Source organism: Xenopus tropicalis, chromosome 4 (assembly GCF_000004195.4).
Source record: "Xenopus tropicalis strain Nigerian chromosome 4, UCB_Xtro_10.0, whole genome shotgun sequence".
In the NCBI taxonomy this organism is placed as follows: domain Eukaryota; kingdom Metazoa; phylum Chordata; class Amphibia; order Anura; family Pipidae; genus Xenopus; species Xenopus tropicalis.
Genome location: NC_030680.2, coordinates 117,856,499 through 117,875,751, shown reverse-complemented (window position 1 = coordinate 117,875,751; position 19,253 = coordinate 117,856,499). Strand labels below are relative to the sequence as shown.

The following is a 19,253-nucleotide window of genomic DNA, read 5'->3' as shown; positions in this document are numbered from 1 at the left end:
CTTATAAAGCATTTGGCCTTGTTGGGGAATTTGCATTTAAATACAAATGTAAATGCCTGAGGGGCAGAACAGCATTTCTTCATGGTCTGTGAGTTTTGCATAACTGAATCTCCTGACTATTAAATCATTATTAACTCCACATGTATTCCTTTATTGCTGCGTTCTTTTTGGAAAGGATGATTTGTTTGGAAGAGAAAAAAATGGCAGGTAATCTGAACCTTAATATTCCAGGGAACGTATTTGATTCCAGATGTGCTTGTGCTCTTACCAAACCATAATAATTATTATTTATCTTTAATTTTGCATCTAACAGCTTTCAGGTTGTATAAAACAAAGACATTTCTGTTGGAGCCTGTAGTGCTTGGCTAGCATTAGTGCACAGGGGAGGGATGATGGCCCTCCAGCTGTTGTATAAATATAATTATTCTGGGAGTTTTAGCAGTAGCTGGAGGCCCACAGGCTTTATGTCCTTGGGGTTAATGGACATAGCTTATAAAATGATCAGCAGCTCCATTTCTACTTGTATACAAAGGTCACACTGAATTGGTTTTTTGAAGAGGAACTATCGCAAAAGTGCATATTTAATCTGAGCTTCTTCCAGAAGAAATAAGAAACTTTCAATACATAATCAATTGAAAATTCTGTCCCAATTAAAAATTATTCCAGTTATTATTTACTAACTTTAATACATTGTCTGTACACAAGTAATGTGTCTGACCTGTCAATCAAAATCTGACTTTGACTCCTGCATGAAGAGAAACAGATAGCTAAGATGCTAAAGAATTATTTTAATATTGAATGAAGTTCAAACAAAATTTTCATTTTTGCAATAGTTCTGCTTAAACAAGTAAACAAAACACATATATATTTAGTTTCATGCAGTTTTTGCGCTACTGGTTTATACTGTATATAATTACAAATAACTGCATACTAAGAAGTTTCCTCCTTGTGACTAGGTACAAACTGCCAGAACATTCTGACCCCCTGTAGCCCTGAACCGTGCCACAATGGTGGAATTTGTCAGGAATCTGAAGATTTCAAGAGTTTCAGCTGTCTGTGTGCAACTGGCTGGCACGGTAATAATAACCAGAAATAGTCAGGTGTCTGTGAATAAATGGGATAAACCATTATGGGAAAAGCAAAGAGACAATGTACTGAAATCTATGAAGCAGACTAGCAATGTACCCAGGTACTCAGCAAAAGCAGAGGCCTACAGAAGGCTGTAGCATAGGCAGAGGATAGGTTGTTAGTTGGAAAATATGAGATACATTGTATATTGGTGGTGAATGTGGGAAATATTTGACTGGATGCGAACAGGGGGAATAACCATGTATTAGATCACTGAGCTTGTTAATGATTTATGTTACAGGTCAGAGGTGTACTATTGATATTGATGAATGTATAACCAACCCCTGCAAAAACTATGGTCGCTGCCAAAATACCAAAGGCGGATACATTTGCCATTGCTTTGAAGGCTTTAATGGAGTCAACTGTGAAAACAACATTGACGATTGCCTTTCTAGTAAGTATTATATTGCCTATATATATTTTCACTGGTGTATACACCAGTACACTGAAGGGATATGTGTGCAGAAAAATGTACACTACAGAGATGCATCTCAATACAGAACATTTCTTTTGTCTCAGAGTTTGTTGTTAGGTTCCCAAAAGACACATGCACAGGCTTATAACCGGAATTAAATTAACCTTCCACCGTACATATCTAGTAATCTCCCCAAGCTGCTTTAACCATGCAGTCACTGTAAATTCAGCTAGCCCATAGAAGCAGAAATCAATGATATATGGAGAACAGAGCATAAAACCCAGATTAAACAGGACATGGAAGGCCTACATAGGCAGAGCTACTTTTATATGACATGGGTGTGCCATGCTTTTTATATTAAAATGTACTTACATATCATGAACTAGAATTTACCCACATCTGCTTTATACATGTATATTTGCTGTTACGTTCTCACCCTACTTTTCTAGTGCCAAATTAAGTTTTTGTATGTAACGGCCCTTGATAATTATATTCCAGATCCGTGTCAGAATGGGGCTTCCTGTGTAGATGGAATCAACACTTTCTCTTGTAACTGCCTGGCGGGGTTCCATGGGGACAAGTGCCAGAAAGATGTGGATGAATGTGCAAGCAACCCTTGTAAAAATGGAGGCTCCTGCACAGACTACGTCAACAGCTACACGTGCAAGTGTCAGCCGGGATTTGATGGAATCCACTGTGATAACAACATTGATGAATGCACAGACACGTAAGGAAACTTTCTGGCAGATATTTTCCTAGTCTGCTCTGCAGGTTTTTTTTGTTGTTCTTCATTCACATTTGGCCCTTTTAGGATCCGGTTTTGGACAGTTGGACAGGCTCCATGATGATATAATTAATTGCGCCATGCTTAAGTTTGATGTTGAATATAGAGAATATAATATAGAGAATAAAAGTGAACATATAATATGTATATCCATATTTATCTATATCAACGTATTGTGTACAATGCCCAAAGTATATGACTATAGCAGAAATGGAACATCACAGTGGGGTTTACCCATAGAATAGTCAGTGATCTTGATTGCATTGATGTATTAGTCCCCACTGGAACCTTTAGAAGATCTTTTGGTATAGTTTGTCAACACTTATGCTGTTATTCTGTTCAGGTCCTGCTTCAATGGTGCTACCTGCGTGGATGGCATTAATTCCTTCACCTGCCAGTGCCCTCAGGGATTTACAGGACAATTTTGTCTGTTTGAGATCAATGAGTGTGGGTCCCACCCCTGCATTAATGGAGGCACTTGTGTGGATGGAATGGGAACATATCACTGCACTTGTCCTGTCGGATACAGAGGCAAGAACTGTGAGGTGAGCTTCATACAGCTTTTCTAACCAGCATCTGCTCAACAAACAACTATAGAATCAGTAATGCCCTTCATGCGTTCCTCTCATTCTAGTGGTATTACAGCTCCCATAATTGCTTATGACTCAGCCTGGCAAACCACAGATTGGTTTAGAAAAAAATTATTTCTTTAATAACAATTGTCATTTGTAAGAAGAACTGAATTATAGGTTCATCACGGAGACCCACTTTAAACAACTTAAGGGCCCATTTAAGGAACCCAACTCAAAAATTTGTCCAAGACAAATTTTTCAACATCTTCTTTGGATTTGCCAGTGCTTCGTCTATAACGTCATCTATTCTTCACGTATAAATTGAATTACTAAGAAACCAAAGGGAGTTGTCTGATAAAATTCTCTGTAGGGCTTTGAAGGAAAGGAATATGAGGAACAGACACAGTACATATGCATGAAACTAATAATGAAGAATATTGACTTCTGTGAACTCAAGTGACACCTGCTTCGTGGCATCATGGTGTTTGTTTACCATTCAGCTAGAGCAGACGTAGTTATTGCTTAACCTATTCCATCCCTACCAACTGCATCTTGTTTCCCTTTTGATTTCCTTAGGAGTTGGTTGATCTGTGCAGTGGCTTTCCATGTAAAAACAGAGGCATCTGCAAGCAAGTGAAAACAGAACCCAAATGCATTTGTCCAACGGGTTGGACTGGCATTTACTGTGATATCCCAGATGTCTCTTGTGAAGTGGCTGCGTCTCAGAGGGGTATATTATATATTATATATTTTTATCATTAGTTCATAAGAGTTACAGACAGTTATAGCCCTGGTGTCCTCAAGAGTAGGAAAACAGTCAAGGCTATGGTCTATGGGAGGTCCTGGGACTGATTTAGTAGCATCTTATATTTAGACACAACCAACTTATAATACATTTCTTATGAGCACTAACCTTAACTTCAGGCTTACCAGTTAGTGCACTCAATGCTGGTAATCTTCGCTTGTGATTTAGGGACAAGGTTGGGCACTGAATGCCAATGTATAGTAACCAGCAATATATGTTTATTTTAACTACATGGTATGTAATTTAGTATCTAGAATGTGTGGACACGGGTAAGCGATCTTTCTGTGGAGCACCATGGCTTAGGCAATTATTTTTTTTTTAAATATTAAATCTGTGAATGTTTTTGGGAAGAAGGAATACTGATTCCAGTGTTATTACTCCAGGTGTGGCAGTGCAAGATCTATGTCAGCATGCTGGCATTTGCATCAATACTGGCTTCAGTCACCGTTGCCAGTGCCGACAAGGCTACATCGGCAGTTACTGTGAGGGGGAACTGGATGAGTGTGCCTCCAATCCATGCCAGAATAGCGCTACTTGTGTGGATCGTCATGGGGGATACGAGTGCAAGGTAAACTCTTATAATCTGTCATCCCTTTGGAATCACAATGGTATAGCTCCCTGTTCATACTATCACTGCTAGTATTTTACCTAAAATTTTGGGGTCTTTCCTGGGTAGCAGGTGATACACTGATTCCTAATACTGTGTTTCCCCATGCTCTTATCTTTGTTGTGACAGTGCTTGCCAGGGTACCAAGGAGTAAACTGCGAGTATGAGATAGACGAGTGCCAGATCCAGCCTTGCCACAATGGTGGGACATGTGTTGACTTGGTAAATCAATTCCGATGCTCCTGCCCTCCAGGAACACGAGGTTTGTTCAGAGTTAGGATAAAAAATTGTGCATATCCAGCTGCTACTGAATTACATCTTCCTTATCTTAATATTCCTTTGTATAAATATGGATCATCAAGATCTGCCAAGTTGCAGCAATGTTTCAAAGTTTCTACTCTTCATCTTTAATGAAACAAATAGGAATTGTTTTCTGCATAATATGTACATGTCTTTGAATATTTAGACTTAAAATTGTGCTTGCTTCTTATAACCAGGTCCCCTCTGTGAAGAAAATATAGATGACTGTGCTCCAAGTTCTGAAGGGCCGCACTGTTTCAATGGTGGAAGGTGCTTAGATAAAATTGGCGGCTACAGCTGTGAATGCCTCCCTGGGTTTGCAGGGGAGAGGTGTGAAGGCGATGTGAATGAATGCTTGTCCAATCCTTGTAGTGCAAAGGGCAGCCTGGACTGCATTCAGCTGGATAACAACTATCTTTGCAAGTGCAAGCCTGGATTCACAGGTAAGGAGAGGTGACTACTCTTGGCCCCACTGTTTGTGGGATGTATGCATAGGGGATTAAGCATATTCCATTGCATCCCACAGATTTATCTCTGTACGGGGGAAGGGCCATTACACTTGGCTGTACAACATGCAGCCTACAGATGTTTTTGATTTACAACTCCCAGCATCAGCGGTGATGGCATGCTTCAGTAGCAACTGGAGAGCTGCAGGTTGCTTTGTAAATAATAGGGCCCACCACAAGTATAAAGACAATGCTTCAAGACTTATGTTGGCCATACATGCATGCAATATTAGTCTTCCAACGAACGTTGGATATCGATAATACGTTTAAATGCAACAATCTAAAATTAACATTCAGACTGAAATTGTAGGATAAAGCCCTAAAAATAACAAGTCAGAGGATGCTCTGAACATAAAATAATTGGCAGACAAGAATCGGACGAAAGTGACATCCTGGAAATGCATTGTAGGTCCCCCAAGGATATCATTAGATACACAATACTCGCGTAGATTTTATCATTATCCGGCTAAAATTTTGCAACCTGGCCGATCGACTACACAACCAATCACCATGGTACGAAAATTATCTGGACAGTTATTCGGAGCCCACACATGGTCCGAAAATTGTATGAAATATTGGTCTGTGTATAGCCAGCTTAACTGTTCATTTAGAATATAGCAGAATGGAAGAACTACAGATCCTTTTGTTTAGGAGAAATTGCAATGTCAGTACTACCTGTAAGGCCAGAGTGATAGATAGCAGAACATGATAAGACATTTTAATGTAAATGCCTCATTGGCTTAATTTACAGGTCGCCACTGTGAGACGATACAAGATTTGTGCCCAACTCGACCTTGTCTGAATGGTGGGACATGCGCTGTTGCTGTGAATATGCCTGAAGGATTTACCTGTCAGTGTCCACCAGTAAGTAAAATCTGACTCCTTATATTGACCTTATATACTTGGATGTGTGTTATTTTTGTGCTTTTTATTCAGATAGCCCATGATCCATGCTTAGGGAATAAGTGTGGATTTACCTAATGCCAACTGATCCAAGCAGTGGGACTGTGGACTTAGTTATTGAATGGCACAGATAGCAGAGGGGTGTTTGTAAGATTTCATCGCCCTAATCACCCAAAAATGACAAGCTCTCCTGTCTATACTGCCCTAGCTATTCACTTGGGCACTAATGAGGGCAACGCCCTAAATACTTATCCAGTCTAAAGGTGGCCATTAACGGGGCGATTCTAGCTGCCGATATCGGTCCCTTAGACCCATTTGGCAGCTAATTGGCCCGTGTAGGGGCACTAACGACAGGCCTGCTTGACCGATATCTGGCCTGAAATCGGAGGTTAAAAAATTTTGTCAGATCGGGGACCGCATTGGCTTGTTAATGCGGTCCCCAAACCGACTTTACCTATACCCGTCATCGTAATTTGATCGTTTGGCCCCAGGGCCAAAAGACCGAATTAGCCTGGATTCTCCTGATATCGCCCCCCCGTAGGTGGGGGATATCGGGAGAAGATCCGCTCACTTGGCGACATCACCAAGCGAGCGGATCTGAAGGTGTATGGCCACCTTTAGTCTACAGACAAGTATTCTTCTACCCTTCTAACTAGATAATGTAAGAAAAAAAAACCTATAAAAATACTTATGTTACAGGTATTATTTATATAACACGTGTCTTTCCAATAACAGTACGAGTGAAATTATTGCCAGCATTATTGATCTTTTCTTTTTCCTCTATTTTACCAGGGCTTTTCTGGTTCTAAATGCCAGTACAGTAATAATACATGTGGACACTATAAGTGCAAAGTTGGGGAAAACTGTATTAAAACTCCTTTGGGACCAAGGTGCTACTGTCCCACGGGACCAGCTGGGAATGCATGCCAATCTAAATTAGGCTGTGCCAGCCAGCCCTGTAAAAACAATGGAGTTTGCCAGAGAAAGGATCAGCCTCCCTATTATACATGCAATTGCCCTAATGGAATTGTTGGACTCCAGTGTGAAATTCTATTGATTGATGGGTGTCACCTCCACCACTGTCCTGATAAAGCAAGAGACGGGTACTGCGATCAGGAGTGTAACACGCATGAATGCCTTTGGGATGGTGGAGACTGCTCTTTAACAATGGAAGACCCATGGGCCAACTGTTCCTCCTCATTGAAATGCTGGGAATATTTTAATGGCCAATGTGATGAGCTGTGTAATACACCTGAGTGCCTGTTTGACAACTTTGAGTGTCAAGAAAAAGAGTCAATCTGCAAGTAAGTGCCACTTTTTGCTTTTGCCTGTGGTGTTGTTGAGCCATGATTTTTACAAGAGCACTAAGTGTTTTTGTGAATATATTCTTTCCATTTACCTTGCTGACCACACATAGATATAAGAACTTTGCATTTTGAGTGGATGGGCCCAATGTGAACCCACTGGTGGCCCAAAATGAGATAACATGTCAGAAAGAGTTTGCTCAAAGTCAGATATACTGGTACATCAGTTTAGCCAGTGAGTGTGTTAGCCTATGGTGATGGTCAATGGGCAACATGAGCTCACCTCCACCGAAATGATCATTTGGACAAGCAGACCTTTGCCTTTATTGGGCATATTCTAGAAACTAATGGATTGTAACACATTTTAAGTTAAAAAATATGCTGTCTTTCAACAGTCATCTTTTACTTACCTGTAGGTATGATAAGTACTGTGAAGATCACTATGCAAATGGTCACTGTGACAAAAGCTGTAACACAAAAGAATGTGGCTGGGATGGACTCGACTGCTCTACAGACAAACCTGAGAATCTTGCTGAGGGTACCTTGGTCATAGTAGTGCTAATGCCCCCAAAGGAACTGCTAAAAAATTCCAGAAATTTCCTCCGGGAGTTAGGCAGCATTCTTCGCACCAACCTAAGGATCAAAAGGAATCCAGATGGGAGCCCCATGGTCTTTCCATATTTTAGAGAAAAATCAAGCGCACAGCGTTCACGTAGATCTCTCTTAGAATTACGCGTAGTCCGGGAGCTTGAGGAGCAGCCAATTGGGTATGTTCATTTTACATTCGCCTCAGTTAACTTAATACACAGTAACCATTTTATAGTAATGAAGATTTTTATTCATCCAGGTCATGGTATATCTAGTATAAATAAATCAAAAGCAACTGGACTTGTTAATCATTGAAGACGTTTCACAACTCATTTTATAGTATTATAGTAAACAGAAACATCTATATATTCAGTGTATACACCCATTTATTTTAGAGCACTGCAGAATAAGTTGGTGCTTATTAAATATGTGTTATTAAGATTAATAACAATAATCTGGTCTTGTTCTGCAGCTCAAAAGTCTCATTAGAAATTGACAACCAACAGTGTGTCCTGGATTCAGATCAGTGCTTTAAGACTACAGACTCCGCTGCTGCCATGCTGGCTGCCCATGCTGTACAGGGTACACTTAATTATCCCCTGGTCTCAGTGGGGGGTAAGTAAATCTTTTAAATCCAACTTTATTATATGTATAAAGAAAAGTATGGCCAAAATGAGAATAAAATTGATTTAACAATGCAAATATACACTGTGAAAAACAGTTAAATGTTCAGTAATAGCAATGGAATAAGTGCATGTATGCTTTTGGATGATAGAAGGTTGGGGTTGTTGGCTGACCCAAGGACAGGCAATCTCTGCATAACTTCCATGTTCTAAACTGTACTCATTGTGTGTACCTTCCAATAGTTGAAAAGGCGCCACCATCGTCCCAGACACTGATGTACATATTGCCCGTTATATTGGCCATCATTATTGTCATTCTGCTGCTGGTTGTGGTACTGGCCAAAAAGAAGCGCAAACATGGCACCCTTTGGTTCCCTGAAGGTTTCCTCCTGCACCGGGACACCAGCAACCAGAAGCGCAGAGAGCCTGTTGGGCAGGATGCTGTTGGAATGAAGTAAGTTCAACAAGACATTGTTACAATGTGGAGTATTAGACTAGCAGGGTGCAAACAGCTCTTGGCTACTAGTGCTGCCCCAGATCAGTAGTAATCATGGATTACAGATCTTCAGGCTTTCAGCTTTGTGACAGGGCTGCTTAGGAAACTTTCTAACAGTGTTTCTGGGCAGGCTTTTCTTTCATACATTCAAAGGGTAAGATATACCCTGAAAAGTGTATGACAAACAAATAAATCAGTGGCGTAACTCCATTATTGATCTGTTATTGCTATTGTTAATAATGAATGCAAGATGGTGCTACTCTTTGTCTGTATGCTCTTCATAAGTGTCAGTGTCATTTTAAGTACTAGATCCCCTGTTTATTGCCCCATAACATTGTTTGTTAGGACCTCTGTGTATTGAGTGGGGGGGGGGGTATACTTGAGACCTTTAGTGTGATGCCAGATGTGGCATAGGGCTGATATTTTCGGCAAGCGGAAAAACGCTTGGCGAAAATACAGCCCTATGCCTGCTACTTGTGCCTGAACCCGAATGAATGAGATACGCTCGGGTGCAGGCACATGTAGCCGATATACGGGAAAAAACCGCGAGACTTTGCATTATCCCGCATTTTTTTGCGTATATCGGCTATATGTTCCTGCACCCAAGAGTATCTCATTCATTCGGGTGCAGGCACAAGTAGCAGGCGTAGAGGGCTGTATTTTCGCCAAGCGTTTTTCCGCTTGCCGAAAATATCAGCCCTACGCCACGTCTGGCATCAGCCTTAAGGCTCAATAAAAAAATCAAGAACATGTTAACCGAAAGGGGAAGTTAGTTATTGAGATATGGTACAGTTATAAACTCTTTTTGCTTTTTAGAAATTTGTCTGTGCCCATAGTGGATGGAAACTTACTGGATTCTAATCAGAATGATCACTGGTCAGATGATCGAGGACCACAGCCAAAGAAATCCAAGGTACCATGTTAATTAAAATGGGGAAGCAGTAAGGGGAAATAATCACTGTAAGGGGAAGCCTAACATTGTACTGCACAGTCTTGGGGACTTGTTGCATAATCATAAAACTGAGACCTTTCCCCTACCGAGCTGACCTTCCCCGTTTCCCTGGCCCCACACTGTGTTATAAATAGAATTTTCTCTGCACTGCCCTTACATTATTGTCCTTTATTTAGTCTGAAGGTCAGGCTCTCCTGTCGGGAGGAGATGACCAAGTTGATAGCCGTCAGTGGACACAGCAGCACCTGGTGGCTGCAGATATTCGGATGACCCCATCATTGGCTCTCACACCTCCTCAAGCAGAGCAAGACATGGATGTCATAGATGTCAACGTGCGAGGGCCAGGTCAGTAACCCCTGGCTGCTTGGTCACATAACTAAGCCTATTATGTTCACATGATTAAACTGCAGTTTTTAATGAATAAATGCTTTTATAGTTGCCATATTTTACCTTCATTTTGACTGATGCTTAGAAAATTAGTTATGGCAGCAATTGCCATAATTTAAAGACATACAAAATCACAGTAGCACATCTAGTTAATTATGATGGTTTGTGATGATTCCTACAAGAAAGCCCTGCTAACTTGTTCTTATATAGAGAATATGAAGAACTAAATTTGTGTTTAAATCAGGACCTAATGTGTTGATGCACGCAAGTCACAGTTTTGTACCAAAGTGATTCAGTGTATATTTCCTTCAATTTAAACAAGGACTAATATTTTTACAAGTGGCAAGAACGAATATAAAGCAGCAGCCATTTTTATACTGGCTGCAGAAGCTGGCTAATTACATGACATTTGGGAGCCTTTGCAGTGCATATGTAATACTTACTAAGAACCATGTTGTCACTATGGTGGTGATTCATGACTACTCTATTGGACTGGTACTCCTATGCTCTCATAGCATAGCTCTCATTACTGTACATCTCTTTAACTTCCTATCCTGCAATTCCTTTTGTATTACAGATGGCTGCACACCACTTATGTTGGCCTCCCTGCGAATGGGAAGCCCTCACATAGAGGAAGATGATGAGGAGGCAGAAGATCCATCTGCTAACGTCATTACTGACCTGATTTATCAGGGAGCTTGTTTGCAGGCCCAGACAGATCGCACAGGAGAAACTGCCCTGCACCTGGCAGCTCGCTACTCAAGGGCCGATGCTGCCAAGCGATTGCTGGATGCTGGAGCTGATGCCAACTCTCAGGACAGTATGGGGCGGACCCCTCTACATGCAGCGGTCTCTGCTGATGCACAGGGGGTTTTCCAGGTATGCTTCCAAACAAAAACAGCAGACAGATCAGATATTATCATATTACTCTCAATTATATTACCCTTCGCGATATTACATTTAATAATATCACTCTTAATATTACTCCTAAAGATATTGCTCATGACTATATTGCTCTTAAACTAGCCACCACATTTGTTTACAGTTGGTAGAATTGAAAGGAATCTTTATAATCTGCGGTGGGAGGTTTTTCATCAAATTCCATATTTTATAACAAAAATCGTTGTCAAAAAAACATGTTTATTGCATGTGATATTTCAACTTCAGTAACAGACATTATAGACATAGACAGGATAGACATTTGAAAGTATGATTAGGTGTTGTCAGAAGGTTGATCCAGGACTAGTACGGCAGGAGAAAAAGCTCAAATTCCCATGCAGTGTGGAGTTACAGGTTGCTTGGGGGTAAAGCAGTGCAGCTTGTTGGTGTAGGGCCCTGTATGGTAGAACATGTCACTGCAGAATTGGCTTGGAAGTAGATAGAAGAAGTGCAAGCAGAGGCTGAATTCCATGGGCAGCCTGTTCATTTGTAAGAACATGTTACAGTTGGAGTGGCAGCATTCTGAAATAAAAAAAAGGGAATACATACGTAGAAGAATGTGTAATTGCGTATCTTTACTTAGGATAACTTACTGGTGTGTCTTTACTTAATACTGTTAATACTGTATTTTAAGCACAGAACTTCTGTTCAGTAGCCTATAACAGTAATGATCCATGTCTTCAATGTTGTCCACAGCAGCTCCCCATCTTTTATCCTAAAATGCCATCTTTAGGTCAGTGACACTGCACGTGCTCAGTTTGCTCCAGGCTCCATGTTTAATTAACAGAACATTAGCAGAAACTGAGGTGACATCTGCCATATAAACTTATGCTACAAATGTTCCCCAACATTTACATTTCTAGCTATTAATGAATAACATCTGTTAGCAAGCCAGCATGCCTTGGCCTGTGTGAGGGCACTGGGAACTGTTATCCCACAGCAGCTGCAAAGCCCTGGGCTGAAAATCCATGCCCAAAAAGGTGACAGTGACTGGGAAACTTCTGGAAAATGTCTGGATGCTGGAGCATTTTATTTATTGTGTGTTTTGGTTAATAACAACCCAACATCTTCCCCATTATTTTCCTTTTCATGATCAAAGGGAGCTTTAGTTTAGAGTGAGGCAAAGCAATTGTTTCTGGTTCTGTGCTATTGTATAAAATCATTTATATTCATGGACAGTTTACAAAAACGCCATGTTTTATGGCTCTAATCACTTCATTATTATTCCAGTCCACCTGGTTTAAGCTGGCCTTACACGGGCAGATCCGCTCGCTTGGCGATGTCGCCAAGCAAGCGGATCTTCACCCAATATCCCCACCTACGGGTGGGCGATATCGGGGAGGCATGTAGGCGAATTCGATTGTTTGGCCCTGGGGCCAAACGATCAAATTCTACACGCGGCAATGGGGCAGTCGGTTCAACGAGCCGATGCGGTCCCCGATCCGACTGGATTTTCTATCCTGGCCGATCGATATCTGGCCAATTTCAGGCCAGATATAGGTCGGCCAGGCCCCTCGGTTCTGCCCCTACACGGGCCGATAAGCTGCCGAATCGGTCCAAGGGACTGATATCGGCAGCTATAATCGGCCCGTGTATGGGGACCTTTAAATCTGTACTTTTGTTCTTTTGACTTATTATTATTTTGAAAATAACTTACCTGTATGTTCTCAACTTATTCATTCCAAAGGAACTAACCTATTTATTCTCTTTTTTCTAATAGATTTTGATCCGTAACAGAGTCACAGACCTCGATGCGAGGATGAATGATGGTACAACCCCTCTCATCTTAGCTGCCCGCCTTGCTGTGGAAGGGATGGTTGCAGACTTAATAAACTGCCAGGCTGATGTTAATGCAGTGGATGATCATGGTAAGAAGTCAAATCATGCTGTCAGATTAGTTTAACCATATTGCTGGAGCTCTCTGGAAGCATTCTGGAATTGTTTGAGGATCATCATCAGACCGCATTGAAGGACAGCCTTCTGGGTACATGAAAGTAGGGTCTATAGCTGATTTTTCTCTACATGGGAAATATGCACACAAGGAAAATGCTTACTTTTTATTAATGTCCACACCATCAAGGTGTCTGCTCTGTCTGCTGTTCAAAAATTCAGTTCTCTCTAGAAATCATGGGCTGTGCAGGCTTTCTCTATTTTATTGGACAGACCTCTGTGTGGCTTGTGTATTGGCCATTTTTGTCTTTTCTTATTATGGTTAGGTATCATGCAGGAACACTGTTCCAGAGGAGCTTCCTACAAAACAGATTGATATATAAGAATAAAGTCTTTAGTATGAACATGCATTGGATGTGTTCTCCTACAAGGGGCCTTTGCAACCTGTAATATTTTGTTATGTTGTGGTTTCTGGTGTCTAACAGCTACGCTTTTCCATCAAAGGATTCTTAGATCATAACTGTAAATGAGGTCTTGATGCCTATAATGAAACAATGGGCTCCTGAGCAAACCTTGGAGCTTGTGCAGCTTCCAACAGGACCTCTATTTTTTTATACTAGAAACATGTTTATATCCATTCTAATTTAGTTTTACTGTGTTTGGTAGGAGCATTACCGAAGTAGGGAACTGACCTATAGTGGTTTTAGAAGATATATCTTGCAAAACCCATTTTTACATGTAAATAATAAAGGACAAGTAGAAGTCCATAAAAGTGAGACCTTAGGAAATAATTACCACCTGTATATTTTCTTTATTGTTATCCAGGGACTGTGCCTCTGTCAACTTTGTAAGCCTTACCAATACTGACATGATACTGATGATAGTTTCTATACATTGTACAAAGACTGACTAGTATTATCAGACATATTTTATTGCAGTTTGCCATTTTGCCATATCTAAATGATTTTTCCACCTACAGGTAAATCTGCACTTCACTGGGCTGCTGCAGTAAACAATGTTGAGGCTACAATTGTTCTGCTAAAGAATGGAGCAAATAGGGATATGCAAGACAACAAGGTAAACATCTTGGAATGTGCTGTTAGATATTAAAGCATATAGACATGTTGCAGTATTTCCGAGCTCTCTGCTGGTCCAGAGTTTAAGGAAAATAGATGAAATTTGGTTGATTTAACTATTTTGAATGTTTGGAATCTGGCAAAATGCGTTCTGCATGTTTGTTTAGAGAAGTGTTCATCATTAAGTGTGAAATATGTACCCTGCTGCTGTTTAATGTACCTTTAGTAGAAAGTATCACAATGGATAACTATATTTCTTCTTTTGTTGATGTAGGAAGAAACACCCTTGTTTCTTGCTGCTAGAGAGGGTAGTTTTGAAGCAGCCAAAATGCTTTTGGATTACTTTGCAAACCGAGAAATCACTGACCATATGGATCGTCTTCCCCGTGACATTGCCAAGGACAGAATGCATCATGACATTGTGCGCCTGTTGGACGAGTATAACTTGGTGCACAGCCCACAAGGACAGCCTGGTACAATGCTTTCAAATTCCCTGTCGCCAGCAGTGTGTGGCTCCAACAGATCTTTCCTGAACCTGAAACATGCCGCACAAACAAAGAAGGCCAGAAGGCCAAGTGCCAAAAGTGTAGCACCTCGAAGTCTTCCAAACTTAGCCAAAGAACCAAAAGATACCAAAAACAGGAGGAGGAAAAAGTCAGATACTGACAGTAAAGCGCAGCTTTCTGAAAGCTCAGTAACATTATCCCCTGTGGATTCTCTTGAATCCCCCCATGCTACTTCATCTCCTACCATTACATCTCCTGGAGCGCTGCATACGTCCCCTGGACAGATGATTGCAGCCTCTACGTTGCAGCCACCACGCACAACAATGTCTTTAACTAATCTTCAGCCCGTTGGTTGTGCAGCCAATAATATGCTGCCTTCTGTTGGACAGTTGTTATCACACTCGGCTCAAAATAATGTTCTTACAGCACAAAGACAGCTCACTATGTCATCTGATTGGCTGAGCCGCATGGAAAGGAATGACACCCAGTATAATGAAATGTTTGGTATAGTCCACCATGACACAAATAACCACTCATGTATTCCTCAACAAAATGGTATTATCCAAGCAGATATCAAGCCAACACTGCATATGGGTGTGGCTCGGGATGCTTTGCCTCCTATTATGACTTTCCAGCTTATCCCAAAGAGTGGAATGAACCAGCAGTCTGGCATCCAGACACTTGTGCAGCAGGCTAGTCATGGTCAGAATGTGGCTGCCATGTATCAGATTCCTGATAGAGCACGGATCACTGGCTCTTCTGTTCCTATAGCAATGATGCATCAACATGATGGACAGTTATCTCAAACTATGCTCACAGCTTACCATCCCCTTCAGAACCCAATGGGAAAATATCCAACCCCACCATCACAACACAGCTACACTTCCACTGATAAAACCCCAAACCATAATGGACATTTACCCGGAGAGCACCCTTACTTGACCCCTTCACCAGAATCTCCAGATCAGTGGTCCAGCTCCTCACCTAACTCTGCCTCTGATTGGTCAGATGTAACTACAAGTCCGACCCCTAATGGCAATCAAAGAATGCCTGCCACACATATGCCTGAACAATCACACAATGGCATGCAGATTTATGCATAGGACACGGTGCAATTTACGTTTAATCGTTGAACAAATGAAGGCTATTGGAGGCAATTTATACTTTCAGAAGTTGCTTCATCTGCAGCATCTGTTTATGTATTTCCTTGTACCACACAGGTACCTATTTCAATTGCAGGTGCTCTTTTTTGTTATATAACACAAGTGTTGTACAGACTGTACTAAAGCTTCCTGTCTGAACAAAGGATCGAGACTGAATTCATACAATGTCTAGTAAAAACAGAAACTGCTCAGATCAATTTTTCAACATCTGGGCGCAAAGAACATTTTTAGTGCCTTATTTAGAGACAAGGGTCAGTCCAAATGTGAGATAGCCTTTCAGGAGACATTGCACTGCTCACACTGGCGCGTCTGTACTTTTCTTGCTCACCTGGAATATCTGAAGATCAAATCAATGTGCAAATTCACATTCATTCCAGTAGATGTGCAACTTGTTAATTAGCCACAGGCGGGGAGCACCTGTCAGTCCCATTTACAAGGGATGTATGTGTATATATATATATATAACTACATGTTTAAATGTAAAATATCATTTGAATGTTTTGTACTCTCAGCCTTTTAATACCAGTTTATGTCAATATTCCTTTTATAACTTATCCAGCTCATTCCACTTTTAATGCTGTATTTAAAAAAAGGAAAAAGTTGACTTTTGTTTGGCAGCAGAAATGTTCTAGCAACTTCTGTGCCCAGTGGATTCTGTTACAATGTCACGTGATGTTTTTGGGAAGGTTTATGTATATGCGGACATGTCGTGACGCGGGAATCTAACGAGCAGCCATCGACTTGTATTTAATATAAACGTCTGATCTTTTCTACCTTTTTTTTGTCTGTTACAAATGCTCATTATTGTGTGTTTTATAGAAAGTAAAGAACTTTTCCAGTACTCTGGCACGGTCTGAGCAGTTGGACGCAAAGCACTTAGCCAAACAAAGCCTCCTTTTGTTCTTCCACTTTTTTAGTTTGTCTGCCAAAAGCACCTCGTGCAGGAAGCTGTACTCTGTTTTTCTGCATATTTTATTTTCTGTACTTACTTTATATGGTGCTGCATTGTTCAGTTTAATCCCAGAACACCCAATACAGCATTTGCTAGATATATATATATATATATATATATATATATATATATATATATATATATATATATCATAGGAAGAAGAGAAGTGGCATCATTTAGCTGATATGGAACTATCCTGAATTTTTCCTTTCAAACATAAATCTTAAATCACTGGGAAAAAGCATTCTCGAATTTTGATTAATAAGCCCCATAATTCTACAATGAGTACATGTGGAATAAGATGGGAGTGTGGGTGCGGTATGAGGGAGTACAGAGTGGGATGACAAGATGGTTTCTCTTTCAGTTTGCTTCTACTCTTCATTCTGTTTATAGGATTTAGCTTTGTGGCCTTCTACCCAAAACCAGATTTCCAATGGTGGCACCCCTAGGTTGGCTACATCCCTGAGCCATCTACTCTCAATGAAAAATTGAAACAATTGTCAAAATCTCCTGTGTGACCCAGTCCCCAGTGCTGTGGCAGTTGGTAGGAATGAAAATGCCCCTCAAATTGTACCACCCTAGGTCTGGGCCTTTATGTTTATAGCCCACCTGCAGATGGAAGTCCTACTGTACGCTGCTTTAATAGTCACTTCCACCATTGCTTTGAAGTCTGTGACCTGTGCATTTCCGTGGTGTAAATATGTTCATAGCTCTTTTGCATAACTTGTGGGATGTGATCCATCTATTCTACTGTTGGCTTTTTATACAGTAAGAAAATAAGGGGCAACCTGTAGCCCTCCAGATGCTATTGCTAGGCTGGAAGGCAGCAGATTGATCAGCCTTTCTTATAAGCAATGTAAAGCATCTAATACAGACCATATGCACAAAGTGCATTAAATTTAAACCAAGTTATCTCTGGGAGTAATTTGTTTCCAAACCCTACTGCCTGGAATATTTTTGTGGGTTATTTTCAATGGTATCAAAAAAGTATTATAGAGGTATTTGCTAATCTAAATTGTGTACGTACAGAACTACTCAGATAACTGCCTTCATCTCTTTAGTAGATGCATTGTGTTAGGGTTATGACCAATCAAAATAGAGCTCATCAGACTGACTTGTTTTATTTGTTGGTTGCTTTGAGGAAGGGATATCAAACTTGAAGCCTTCCAGAGGATTTAATACAGTTGCACCCCCCCCCCCCCACAGCCTTCTGCAGGATGCAGGGTCTTTTATTTCCCGGTAGCTGGAGGTCAAGGTTATGACAGGTTTTTCCTCTATAGGGTATTGTTTAGTGCTTCCATACAAGGGGTCTACTGTGATAAAACTCTAGAATGTGGTGCCTTAAATCAGAAACAATGGCATCTCCCCCTTAGGTGAACTTCTAGGCACATCATTCAATTTAGTGCAAAGACACTACCATAGGACCTATAATATATTTTATTGTTGTGGCCCTGTATCTACAGCAAATGTCTGGCATTACTTCTTGGCCAAAACACAGAAAAAAAAATGAAATAAAAATCAAGAAAAGTTTATAACAAGTTAAAATTATACATATTAGAAAGTACATTTTTTGTTTGGGTGTCATTTAGCAACACTGGATAAATTTGCCTGTGGGCAGTAGCCCATGGCAACCACTCAATATGTTGCATTCATTCTTGCAGGTGGCTAAAAAAGTAAATCATTGATTGGTCGCTATGGGTTTTTGCATAAAACATGGCACAACCTTTTAGGGGGATGTAAATTGTCGCCCTGTGGGATTGTGCCGTGTTTTATGTATCCTTATAAATCTTTATCCAGAAAAGCAGTGCCGGGCCTGTGCTTTATCAGTATCAGGTCAAGAGGGTGATACCCTGGGGTAGAGCCATGGTCACATTTTGTATCAGCTATATCCCCTTTAACATTTTACAAAGTTGCGTTCCATAACAATACCGCAACCCTGTTACTGAAGTGGAAATCTTTATTATGTAATTATTTGTCATGAACTGCACTTTTTAATCATTTTGTAACTTAATATCAAACAATATGACTTTTTGACAATCTGCATTTTTTTTAAAAAACGTGGATGTATATTTTATATTGTGTTTTGTTTTCTTTTGTTAAAAAGTCAGCCTACTTGTGCTGGATCTTTCCATAAGCAGAGTAATACAACTAGGACCCCCAAGACACAACAATGTATAGTATTATGGAGTACAGTACAGGATATAAAATAAACCCCGCGCTTCTTTTTCCTAATACCCCAGACAGTAATTGCCTTGGCCTATGGCAGGGGTGTTTCAGCCCCTAGTGCCGCCCTGTCCTGTGCACCCTGCTTGTTACTGCAGATGCTCCCATGACTCTTCATGGTAACATGCTTTACT

General features: G+C 40.7%; 1 protein-coding gene across 1 annotated transcript in view; it reads left to right on the top strand.

The window, feature by feature from the left end:
• Positions 1-16,785, top strand: part of notch2 (notch 2) — an 83,795-nt gene extending 67,010 nt beyond the window's left edge. The window contains exons 16-34 of the mRNA XM_002939080.5: positions 957-1,076; positions 1,370-1,522; positions 2,042-2,270; positions 2,671-2,872; positions 3,476-3,629; positions 4,088-4,272; positions 4,441-4,573; positions 4,809-5,054; positions 5,869-5,981; positions 6,813-7,324; positions 7,741-8,091; positions 8,385-8,527; positions 8,779-8,989; positions 9,848-9,944; positions 10,160-10,328; positions 10,948-11,249; positions 13,030-13,177; positions 14,179-14,276; positions 14,550-16,785. Coding sequence (XP_002939126.3) covers positions 957-1,076; positions 1,370-1,522; positions 2,042-2,270; positions 2,671-2,872; positions 3,476-3,629; positions 4,088-4,272; positions 4,441-4,573; positions 4,809-5,054; positions 5,869-5,981; positions 6,813-7,324; positions 7,741-8,091; positions 8,385-8,527; positions 8,779-8,989; positions 9,848-9,944; positions 10,160-10,328; positions 10,948-11,249; positions 13,030-13,177; positions 14,179-14,276; positions 14,550-15,884 — 4,901 coding nt within the window. The 3' untranslated portion in view covers positions 15,885-16,785. The remainder of the gene's footprint in view (positions 1-956; positions 1,077-1,369; positions 1,523-2,041; positions 2,271-2,670; positions 2,873-3,475; positions 3,630-4,087; positions 4,273-4,440; positions 4,574-4,808; positions 5,055-5,868; positions 5,982-6,812; positions 7,325-7,740; positions 8,092-8,384; positions 8,528-8,778; positions 8,990-9,847; positions 9,945-10,159; positions 10,329-10,947; positions 11,250-13,029; positions 13,178-14,178; positions 14,277-14,549) is intronic.
• Positions 16,786-19,253: the final 2,468 nt, after the last annotated feature.